Source organism: Gavialis gangeticus, unplaced genomic scaffold, assembly GCF_001723915.1.
Source record: "Gavialis gangeticus isolate Ggan-Ray unplaced genomic scaffold, GavGan_comp1, whole genome shotgun sequence".
In the NCBI taxonomy this organism is placed as follows: Eukaryota; Metazoa; Chordata; order Crocodylia; family Gavialidae; genus Gavialis; species Gavialis gangeticus.
This window is the reverse complement of record NW_017729032.1, coordinates 10,607,071-10,619,059: the sequence shown is the minus strand read 5'-3', so window position 1 is coordinate 10,619,059 and position 11,989 is coordinate 10,607,071. Positions and strand designations below refer to the sequence as shown.

General features: G+C 41.0%; 1 protein-coding gene across 4 annotated transcripts in view; it reads left to right on the top strand.

Moving 5' to 3' along the window:
- Nucleotides 1-11,989, top strand: part of DLG2 (discs large MAGUK scaffold protein 2) — a 2,095,445-nt gene that overhangs the window by 1,682,977 nt on the left and 400,479 nt on the right. For all 4 annotated transcript variants that reach the window (XM_019524161.1, XM_019524158.1, XM_019524160.1 and 1 more), the window contains one exon: nucleotides 6,015-6,117. In XM_019524161.1, coding sequence (XP_019379706.1) covers nucleotides 6,015-6,117 — 103 coding nt within the window. The remainder of the gene's footprint in view (nucleotides 1-6,014; nucleotides 6,118-11,989) is intronic.

Below are 11,989 nucleotides of genomic sequence, written 5' to 3'. Positions count from 1 at the left end.
AAGTCAGCTTTCCTGAAGTCGAGGACTTCTGAATTACTGACTGACTTGCCAGCTTTACGGCAGATGGTGAAGAATATAATCTACATATATGTCAATTTCAGTAGGACACAGTGGCCATGTCTACATGAGACATTTACTGCGCAGTAGCTCATTCATACTGTGCAGTAGCGTTAAGGGGCACAAACCATGATGTGAGGCTACTGCACAGTAGGAATGAGCTACACTCAGCGTCACCCAAAAGCCATGTGGGAACACTACTGCATGGTAACTCCAGTTACTCTGCAGTCATTTAGTACTAGGTTATGCAAGTACTAAATGACTGTGCAGTAACAACTGCACAGTCAGCATCTTGTGTAGACACAGCCAATCTGTAGCAAAGGAAAATTACACATTGCACAAAATTAAGAGGCATTTTAAGCCTATTTCATAACCAAGGTTTATACATCATTCTTTTTTTTTCAATCAAAACCTTCCATTGCAGCCTTTTATTTTTGCGTGTGAGAGCTTTCTACACTCCTTTTGCAAAAACATGCAGACAGGAGAGATATCTGTATAAGCTGGAGGCTTTTCTTATTTCCATTATGTCAAATTCATTTTAGAATTAGACATCAGAAATTGTGCAGTTGAATTCATTCCGGACTGTGGCATCAAAATTGTGCAGTCAAGCTCAGAGCGACAAGACGGAAGGCATTGCTTATTGTACAGTGCTTTTTTAAAAGGAAACAGTCCCATTTAATTAAAGGAAATAAATAAATGACACCTTCAGAGTACATTAAACTCTTTCTTCAGTCCTTCACATACAGACACCCACATGCACACTTTTATTGTGTGTTCCCAGTGTTCTGTTCATTTGTGTTTTTAATGCACATACGTGACATAGGATTCCAAGTTCTTAGCATATGGGTAAATAAATAAAGTCAAAAATTGAAAGTGGGTATAACAATGTGCCATCAAATCATTGGTGCCTGGCAGAAATTTTGTGACTGTCTTGATAAGGATCATTACCAGAATCAAGAGATGAGGTGCACGGATTATGGAAGCAAAGCCCTAAGGGTTTTGCACAAATGTTCTACCCTTTCTTACAGTCAGCCCATGAGCTCTTGTTTTTTTTCTGACCAAAGAGCTGCTGTTTAGAAGTGGCAAATAAATGGTAGCTGTAAATGAAGAATGGATACCTTTCTATAAATACCCATTTGTTCAACAACAAACAATTGTGGTTGCTAAAGTCCACTTATACGCTGCATTTTCTCACATACAGCACACACTTTTTTCCCAAAACTCAGCTACTGGAAATTGGAGTGTTCATTGTACAAGAGAAATATGGTAAGAGCAGGTTCTGTTGTTTACAGGTAAAACTAAAAGTACAAATTATTGTGACCTCTAGGGGGCAGAACAGTGAGTAGGCTCAGATCCCTAGCTGCTGCTGCTCAGTTCCTATGAGGAAAGATCTTTTTTTTCCTTCATTCTGCCTTTCAAAAATAAGGTTTGTGTTGTATTTAAGGTATGCAGTAAAATACAGTAGTAAAATACAGTAGCAAGAAAGCAAGAATTCCTTCAGCTGCAAATGTAGAGTGGAGTTCTACTGTCCATCTACAGGAAATCAAACTAGATGATCATAAAGGTCCCTTTTCAACTTTAAAATCTATTAATCTATATTAAGGACTCAGCAGCTCAGGAAATATTTCTAACATGAGTGGATTTTGCACTTTAAGATGTTAAAACCTTAGAGCCAGTGTTTCCTTGCTCAGGCACCAGGGAACAAAGTAGTGGGTGGCCTGAATCCATTCCACCCCCCTTGGTAGTAAATGCATGACTGCATTCTTCACTGGTGGATTTACACAGAACAGATCAGCTTCTGGTTTGCCTGCAGAAATTTGACCTCTCTTTCTGTCTCTTCTGTCTAAATTGTACCTCATCTCAGTTGTCTTATGGCCAGCATGCTCACTACAATAATATCTACAAAGACCTCAGGACAGATACACTGGTGATGCAGTACTGCAGTCCAGCTCCCTTTCAGACCATGCTGCAGGAGCAGCAGAGCATCCACACATTCAAGCAGTAAAACATGTTAAGTACTCTCATATTGTAACAAAGTTAGGACTTTGTGTGGGAGGAGTCTCCAGATCACGTTCAAATAACACATGGTCAGCTATCATTGAATCACTCGATGGAGATAATATAACGAATTTGAGTCCTTCAAGGCTGTGTGGTCTTTTAGTTCCCTGTTCCTAGAAATGAGGCTCCCAATACTTGTTTGTATTAATTAGGAAAGGCATACATTCTTCTGGAGTGAAATATCTGCAAGGTGTTTCCCTGAACAATTAGAAATTGAAGGGAAATTCTATACAACCTTCCTCCCCTTATTTCCTAAGTGCCCATCAGAGTGCACAAAACGTTCCCTGAGCTCTCCTCCCTTATACCTCCATCCTATATGGAGGACACCCATGCTGTTTTTTAACAGGATGGGCTGCTGTAATGGCAGTCATACTGGCACTGGAAATTATTTCTACTGATTTATATAATCAAATTTATATAATTTCTACTGATTTATATAGTCTTTTACAGAAGAAGTAGCCCCAGTCACCTTTCTGTGCCCAACCTTGGGGACACCCCCCAAGAAGAGGGAGCACCCTGAGGAAGTGGAGTCTTTTATCCAGGTGGATGCAGAAAAACCTCTACATCCCCAGCAAAGTGAGAGGGTTTGTTTTTTTTAAGGTTTTTTTTTTTGTTCCAAATACATTCTTCCTCCCCAAAAAGCAAAGGGGTTGAATGCCCATTATGAATCTCAAGTCAGCCACTGAGGTTCAGAATAGTCATTCCATCGTCAATAGTTTCTTTACAAGATTGATTTGAGGCTCTCACTATAATGAACACAAATTTTCACATAAGTATATACCAGGCTCACATAGATTTTCTACTAGAACAAGCTATTATGAATTCAGATTCTACACTTTGGGCCCTTGACAGCTGCACGGGTGTTTACATCATTCTTAGCAACAGCACATCTGCATTGATAAGATGTAGGATTGTTTCTGTGTCTAGATAATTGGTTAGTGCAAGGGAAATAAAAGAAAGAAGGTTCAACAATCAGTAAACTTCTTCCATCCTCTCAGCCACATGTTAAATGAAGAAAAGTCCATCTTGACACCAACCCATACTATAGAATTTTTTTTAGATGAAAGTCACTCCAGAGCACCCAAAGTGTATTTGCCTAAGTCCCCCCAGGACCAGTATATACCAGCCTGATGTGGGCAAGACAGTTTTGATTCTCATGTCTCCTACAAGTGTTTGATAGTTCTCCTGTTCACTTAACTCTTAAGTCATCTCTCCACATTTCTGTGAAGGTGTGGCCTATCGTATGGTCATCGGCTAGGAGGGTGGGAAAATGGGGAACTCTTGAGTCATACCTTCCCTATCCCATCTCTTGTCAAGGTTTTGCCTGGACCATTCCCCAAATTTCTGTGCAGCATTCTTATAGAATTCCACATTAATCAAGTGTTTGACCTACCTATTTGTCCTTCACACCATGTATGGGTTGTGAAGAAATGGGATTGTGATTTTAGAAGTCAGAAGGGCTTTGGCATTTTACCTGCAGAGTGCAAAGCCCTTCATAAAATCTGCTTACCCTCTTTGCTGAGAGAAGGCAAAGCAGTTCAACCCAGAGACTCGCAAGTGGTAGTATGCTACTTTGTGATGAATTATCTATGAAACTAAAACCAGGCAATATCAGGACATTCAAACAGTCACATTCTGTGTCTCACCGTAAGATTGTCCCTAATACTAATGTGCACCACAGCGATATGGGGCATAGGGGTCTATACATTCCTTTTCAAACCATTATGTGCTGTTACAGGAATCTGCTTCAGATGTCTGGGGCAGTCCACCACGCAGCAAGTGGTTATATCTATGAGCACTCACCTCCTCATTAATTATGCTGTTTGGTAGTCATCTATATGAAATATATTTGGGGACACACATTAAAGACAGTACAGTAAAGTACAGTAACAGAAGTTCTTCAGATGTGGGGGGTGTATGTGTGTTTATGCCACTAACTACCCCCCTTTCCTCTGCTCTGGGCTCTCTATGCCCTGAGGTGTACAGGATGGAGAAAAATTATAAAGGTGGTTGGTCCCATACAGCCTTTATTTCTTTGAACAGTTGACAGAACTAGATCAGGTTCATGTGTGGACTAAGTAAGTTCAACTGGCTAAAATCTCTGGGCCCAGGTATGTTGAGCCCAGGATCACCCACAGTAGATTATACACATGGACAATACTGCTAAGAACTCCAGTTCCTGTACAGGTAACCTTTCTTTTTTATCCTCTTCAGCATTAATACTGCAGGAAAGCTTATGCATGTAAATCAGGTATGCCTGAGACTTTGAAAATGGCCAGTTATGGGGTTGATTCTGTTCTGTTTCTGGTAGTAATTTCCACAGACAGGGATTCAATCTCAAGTAGTTTGTCCATATCATACCTCAAGTTTTGAGAGTACATAGACATTCATAATTGATCATCTTTTATTCCATTGAATCTAGACATAAATTATATATAAAAAAAATCTATCAAGATTACCACCAAATCGTGTCTCAAAAGTCTCAAAGACAATGTAAGTATACCGCAGCCTATTGGAGCTAGAAGGTGTTGACATTTAAGACCAATGTTTATTTTGTACACAAATTGGGTATTGTTGGGTTTTTTTATTTTGTGAAAATATTAGTTTGGAGCACAAATATTTGTTATTTCATAAAAACAACTAGAAACATAAGTGAAATGCTTCAACTTAAAGGTTCACTGTGGAATAATATTAGTATTTTTTTCATTGATGTAAGGGGAGGATATATTTTTGAATGGCTCTTTTTCGACTCTTTCCTGTTCTCTATGAAATGATGACTGCATTTCAGACTAATGAAAATTCACCTGTAGGGCATGATGTAACCTAAATTAGATTATTGTGTTCCTGGTCACAGCCAAACAGTTCTTTTGTATAGTCTGATCTTCATCAGAAACTGTAGGAGTAATACCAGCAGCCAGATTGGATTTTCCATTCTTACCTATTCTTGGAAATACCTGCCTTGATACTGTGGTAAAAACCATGTCAGAGGGAACTGGAATTTATCATAAAAGCAATTATTGATCATGTGTTCCTGGAAATTAGCATCACTGTCTTCAAAGAGATTGCTCTCACTGACAGCAAATTGGAAACATAGGCCTTGATAGGGACTCCTGGACCACTGAGTCACTGAGTCCAGGCCTCTGTATTCACAGGCCATCATTTACCCGAGAAATCCCCCTAATCTCTATTTTACAGCGGGTGTAAAAATACAAGTGGCAGAAAGATGTAAAAGTGGCCTGCTGGCTCAGGCAGGAGGAAGCTGCTTTTCGACAACCTCAGGCCTATCACCTATGCTGTCCTTGGTCTGCCAATTACTAATGGAACTGGGTGGGAAACTTGTCTTGTTCAGCTTCAGGACATTAGAAAACAAAGCTACACAGCCAACTGCAAGTTGAGAAGATGCCATTTGGGACAAGAAGGAGGCATTTCAGGGCAGGAGTATGACAAATGAAGGCCTTTCTGTGGAAGGTCCATGACCAAAAGTGCAATAAGGGTTGTTGCCTGCAGAATCAAGGAACCTTGACTGGGTGCCTGTTAGGTACTACTTGTCCTCTATGCTCCAGATTTGCTTAGACACTGTGGAAAATTGAGCCTTTTACCCCCAGCAAATTAAGGGGAAAATCAGTCAGTGAAAAGGTAGAAATAAACTTGAGAGAACGGACAGAAATCTTAGTTGTACATGATCAATGTGTTATAAACATACCATACATTACTGGAACAAGGACTCATGATCAACATTAAGCAGCTTCATATGGGTCTTTGCTCTTGAATATCGGGGGTGTGATCTTGTTCATATTTTAAGCCTTTGTTGCCTATAAACATAGACTTCCCCCCTCCATTTATCCATCTAATGCTAAGCACACTCAGATCTTGTGTTTTTGTTGTCATTCCTCCTGCAGGTGAATGGTATTGATCTTCGAGGTGCTACCCATGAGCAGGCTGCAGCTGCACTAAAAGGAGCAGGGCAGACAGTAACAATCATAGCACAATATCAGCCAGAAGGTAAGTAAAACAACAGATATGGAGACGTACTAAGAAAGAAAAATGCCTCCCATTTAAAAGGACAAAGTTTTGGTAGATAATGCGTTTTCTTGTCATAATCAGCAACCCATCTGAAATGTCTTTTCAACTAATAGTATGATACGGAATGAGTGATGATTACTTTTTATTGCTGTTTTGCTTTCAGAAGTGTCGCAGACAGCTATAAGTACCATCTTGAAATATGATTATAAGACAGCAGTCTATACCAGTTTATCATTTTATTTCCATTATTACTTATTCAATATTTTCTCTCTGTTCTCCATGTCTTTTGGAGCCTGTTAGTGCAGAACTGGATCTTTAAGGATGTACAGTAATCCTGGGAAGAGCGGATGTTGGTCTCAGTGGATCAAGATCAAAATTAAGCAGATATAGTCTTTTCTTCATGAATGCACAGAAGCTCCCATTAATATGAGTGGTGGTTATACATTTGTATTGCTGGGGAATTAATGACAGACAGCAGATATTTGCAGGAAAAAAATGACATCCTGCTAAATAAAAGTGTCCAAGGAAAAGGTTCATGTTCCACCAGCTGTTAATATAGTATAGACCTGGCTATCTAAACATGTTAATGATTCATGGGAAGACGTATGGCTTTTTGGTAGGAATTCAATCTCATTTCTCCACAGAGCTCTGTAATCCCAACCTCTCACCCTGAGGTAGCTGTGTCTGTTTTAAATTGGCACTACATTGTTACTCTTCTGGTAAATAGTTTTAGCTCAATTCAGAACTTCTGCTATGACCTGTCAAAACGAGCCTTTGATTCTCTCTAATTGTACCCTGCCAAGAACATATGTGGGTCTCAGGTGATACAGAACAAAGTTAAAAATAGATCCAGCCATTCAGGTTTTATTTCCAGAGATGCTGATGTGATGAATTAGCACTTCCAGAGTTTATGAAATCTGATACTTCTAAATCCCACATGTAAAGAAAATTTAGGGGGAAATTTGCTAGTGTCTTATCTAGACAGTGGAGCCCTTAAAACTGGGTTCCAACTTGACATCAAATGAAGAGCATATATCCACACTGTACTCACCAGGAAGGACAGTAAATTAGCCCTGGCTGAGATTTGTGCTGCTGAAGCTAGATTGATACTAAGCCCTAAGCTAACACTTGCATTGACTCTTAATTTTTTTTTTTAAATCTCTGGGTTCCCTGCACTACAGTTCAGAGTGCTTGTACTAAGGGATGGCATCTTCTGCCTCATCCAGGAAGGTTTCAAGGGTTGTAATATTCTGTTGTTTTGAATGTAGATATAATGCATCAGTAGCAAGCTGGCCTGTGGGCTCAGAGTGTGCATTGCAGAAGACCTTGATATCGTTACCATTTATGTTATCATATTCCCTGCGTCAACAGGGCCTGACAATGCTGCAGAGCCAAGGTATCCAGGCTTCAGTGGGGTTTACACATTTGGCAATTATTCTGTCCAGTTAAAAAGTGCTGCTAACTTAATGAGCACTGGGTTGCATGTTGTTTAAGGGAGAGGAAAGCAGCTACATTGCAAGATACAGGGGATGGGAAAAGCTATGTATTAGTCAAAAGGCAGAGGAGGGATCTGCAGGCCCTGAGAAAAGAGCTGGGAGAACTCTGCCAAAAAATAGTGGTTTGGGAACCTATACAAGATATGTATGTCACTGCCCAAGGAATGGGGAGATATCCACATTACTGTAACTATCATATAAAAATCATTGCTTGTTCTTCTTGCTGAAAGTCTCATAGGATAGAAGCAGATGTCATTTATGTCCCATTTGTGCTGCCATAAAATTGGTAAGCACCCTTTGTCATGCCACCACATCAGAGCAAAATCAGTGGCATGACACCAGATAGTCATAAATTCTGCTGCTTTATTGCAGCAGACATCTATTAGCTGTGTGGTGGGAGAGTGTGGGCAGCCTGAACTGTCTGCCCTCTCCAGTCACCCAGGGAAGGTGCTCCGGGGGCATGAGGGCCTCTCAACCCCCCAGGGCAACTCTCTGGCTTTCCCAGCTTACCCCTGGAAATCTCAGGGTGCCGCTCCACAAGCAAGGGAAGTCAGAGTGCTCTGCTTAGGGAGACCATCTCCATAAGCAGGGAAAGCCTGGGAATGCCCCAGCGTGGAGGCATGTGACCCAGGTTATCCCTGGCACCCTTGGCTTCCATGCCAGGACCTGCTTACCCAGAGCCACACCTGAGATCTCCCTAAGGCAGGTCTGGGTAAGCAGTGAAATCCCCACTTATCCATCAACAAGTGGGACAAGGGGCGACATATGTTTCACCCTAGGAAGCAGATCAGCTGTGCCATGACATCATGGTACAGCTGACCTGCTTCATTCAGTGGTATTTATTTCTAGGCATAGAGACTAGAGGCTGAGTTTTCTTTCCCACATTAGAAAATAGTTCCTCTTAGTGAGAAGAGAGATGCATTGCTGAGCTGGCCTTACTGCTGAACGTGCTGTGCCAGTTTGATGGCCAGACTGAGGACCACAGCCATGAGGCCTCCCACTCTTCATAACTATTACATTTCAGGCTATGTCTTTCTCAGACCCTAATTGTCACCCTCCGCCTTGCCAGCCAGAATTAAAGTTCAAGCATGTTCAAAACACACCCCATTAAGACAGATACAAATGGGAAGAGCTGAGATTAAGGAAGGCAAAAAATAGAATTAGGAGTAAACAAGATTATAAAAACATTCATAGCGAATTACATGTATGAAATGCATTATATATATATATATATATATATACACATGAAGGCCTAATCCAATGTAATCTTGTTCCAATTAGCTACTGCAGCTTGCTTATTTGCTTTTATGCTGCAGTTATCACCATGGTTTCTGAGTGCTTACAGCAATCTTGCCAAATTGCTCTGTGACATTGGTTGAGTTGTATCCACAGTGCCTATACTGTTTAACAGATTTTGTTCATACTTTTAAATAATTTATTTGACATATTTTTTTCTGTGTTTTTACCAGCTCCATAGCCTGTCAAATTTTATTTGGTGACTATACGGCTCAAATAATGCTTGTGAAATATGTCAACTAACATCCTAAAATATTTTTTCCTGCTTTTCATGCTGCTCATGCATAGTGCTCTGTTCATCACAAAGTGTATTTAGGATGGACTAATACAATCTTAGTGTCTAGTGGTCTAGGAAAGCTGTGTTTAGCACTACATATTTAATACAAGAAGTTTATTTCTTGCAAGCCATTAGATAACTGTAACCCAACAAAATAAGTAGGTTTTTTACTAGGATTAGGTCCTAACACCAGTGAATTAGTAGGTCTGAATTTCTTGATGTGGTTAGAGACCCTTTGAGCTTCAGCCCCATTTCTTATAACACCACATAAGGCATGAAATAATCTCCTAGGAGTGTACTATCTCTTATGTCTTATTGCTAAAGAATTTCATTTCATGCTGGGTTTCTGGTTGATGTAAACATTATAGATAAAGATGTGGGATGAAATATTCACCGTCTACAAAATGCCCACAAGCAAAAAGCTGTAAAAGGTTCAAAACAGCTGTTCAAATAACCTTGACACAGAATTATTTAAGGATTTATGGGTCACACACAAGGACAAACACATCCTAGATACCTCAGCATAAATCTTCATCTTTGTATTAAGGCCCTTGTTTTTCCCTTCCTTGTAATTTTTATTTAATTTCTAATATTCCCTACTTTCATTTTTATCTGTATTTTGGAACTGGTTTGCAGAATGCTATAACTTTTTAAATATCTTTTCTCCAGGAATATATAACTCCAAAATGCTTCCACCCAAATTGCCAGAGTATATAAACACAAATGGATTTGTGGCATGAGTTTTACTATTTTTATAGCCTTTCATATTGAACTTTTGAGTTGTTACTGCTTCCTGTTATTTGGGAGATCCAGTAATGGCTGTTGCAAATGTTGAGTGATGTTTTGTCTTTGCTTTAATAGGCACATAAATATCCATCTGGAGAGGATGGATTACAGACAGGAAAGTCATTACAGAGGAAAAAATCTCAACTCAGAATGAGGCTATTGATTTTGGGACAGTGCATGGTAGTATATAATGTTCCAGCGTTAATTGCTAATCATCAACTCCCTGTTAAAATGATTGGTCAAAGGAGTTAATACTTCAGAAAGTTACTGTTTGTGTATTAAAGGCAAGAGACAAATATATGTAGATATTGCAAGGTTGCATCTTATTGAATTAGGTCAACTTTTGTGGAAATAAAAAGGCACCGGAGTCTGAATTCTCCTCTGGGTTACTTAAGCAGCCAAAAGTTTATTTGAACCTGATCTGACCTCCCCTGACATTTTGAATATTTAGCCTCAGCTGGATCTCATGAATGACATTTCTTGCAAGATTTCTAATGCTTGCCAGGAGGCTGAATAATTTTTCTCTTGGTATTAGGGCACTTCCACTTCTCGTCTTTCCTGGACCCAGGAAGTGCAGAGGCTAGCAAAAGCAAAATATATTATCATCACAAAAGTTTTGGGTGCCGTCTGAGCTGTGGGAAGTAATGGGTAGTGGGTTGGCAATCAGAAGAAAAGGATACAAAAGCCATGAATAAAGCGGGGATAGAGATTGTTAATGGTGATTTGCATGGAAGGGGCCATTATCCATTGGTAAAGGGAAGTGTGGGGAAAAAGGAAATATTCCCTTTTTCCATGATTACTTTTCCTCTGGGTTTCCCTGCTTTCTTCACACATACATGTCCCCATTTTTATTTTCTTTATTTCCGAGAGAGAGAGAAAAAGGTAAAGAGGGAGGCAACACAGCTGAGAAAGGGCAAAAGTTAACAATGACAGTGAGGAGAAGGTTTGAGGTGAAGTATGAACAGGTAAGAAGGGGAGAAAAGAAGAAGGAATTCCACAAATACAAGAGAAAACCAGGTAGTATGCAGCCATGATAGAGGAAAGAAGGGATCTATTTTTTGCATTGACAATAAACCTCAGAAAGCAAGGTGAGGAAAGTCTCAAAAGCAGACGCACTGGGCACGTCTACATGAGATACTTTACTTGAGATTAGAGCAAATTACTGTGCAGTAAGTGTCACCATCTACATGTGCAGATGCTTACTCTGCAGTAATATGCTGTAATCATGAGTAAATGTGCTACCTGTAAATATAAGTAGCAAATTTACTCAGGAGTAATTACTGCACAGTGTGGCGCATGTAGATGGTCAATTGGGAGCAAATGTGCTGCTGGGTAACAGGGAACGGGGGATTGCTCCCTGCCCCTGGGAGCTGCCTGCTGCCGGGGCCGGCTGTGCCACTGGAGCCTGGGCAGGGACAATGTCCCCCTATCCCAGCAGCGGGGAGCTTCCAGCCCCTACTCCACAGTTGTGATCATAGAACCAGGGCAGGGGGACATTGTCCCAGTCCAGGTTCTGCCACCAGAGCCCGCCCTGGCAGGAGGCAGCTCCCAGGGGCAGGGAGCAATGTCCCAGTCCCCACCAGGAGGCAGCTGTCTCCTGACCCTGTGCTCCCTGCCAGCCTCTGGGCTAGAACCCAGAGGGAACCTAGAGCTCCTCCTGGTTGCTGCAGGGGGCCAGTGCAGGGCCAATGAGGGCAGGAGCAGACTGCTGCCATGAGCAGCAAACCTGCTCCCATTTCCCCGCATGTGTAGAGACGTGCCTGGGGTGGGTTTCCTCAAGTGTAAACCCACCCCAGAGCATTTGCACATGTAGATGCACCCACTGTCTGTTGTTTGTAAATTAACTGACATTGTGTGACATGATCCATAAGACCGTGCTGCCTGGATACAGTCCCATTGACTTCAGTGACAGCATCATGTGTATTCATGCACTGGTCACATGCACTGAAGACAAGGTAAAGCTTGAGTTTCTTCATGCACTGAAGGCAAGGAAACA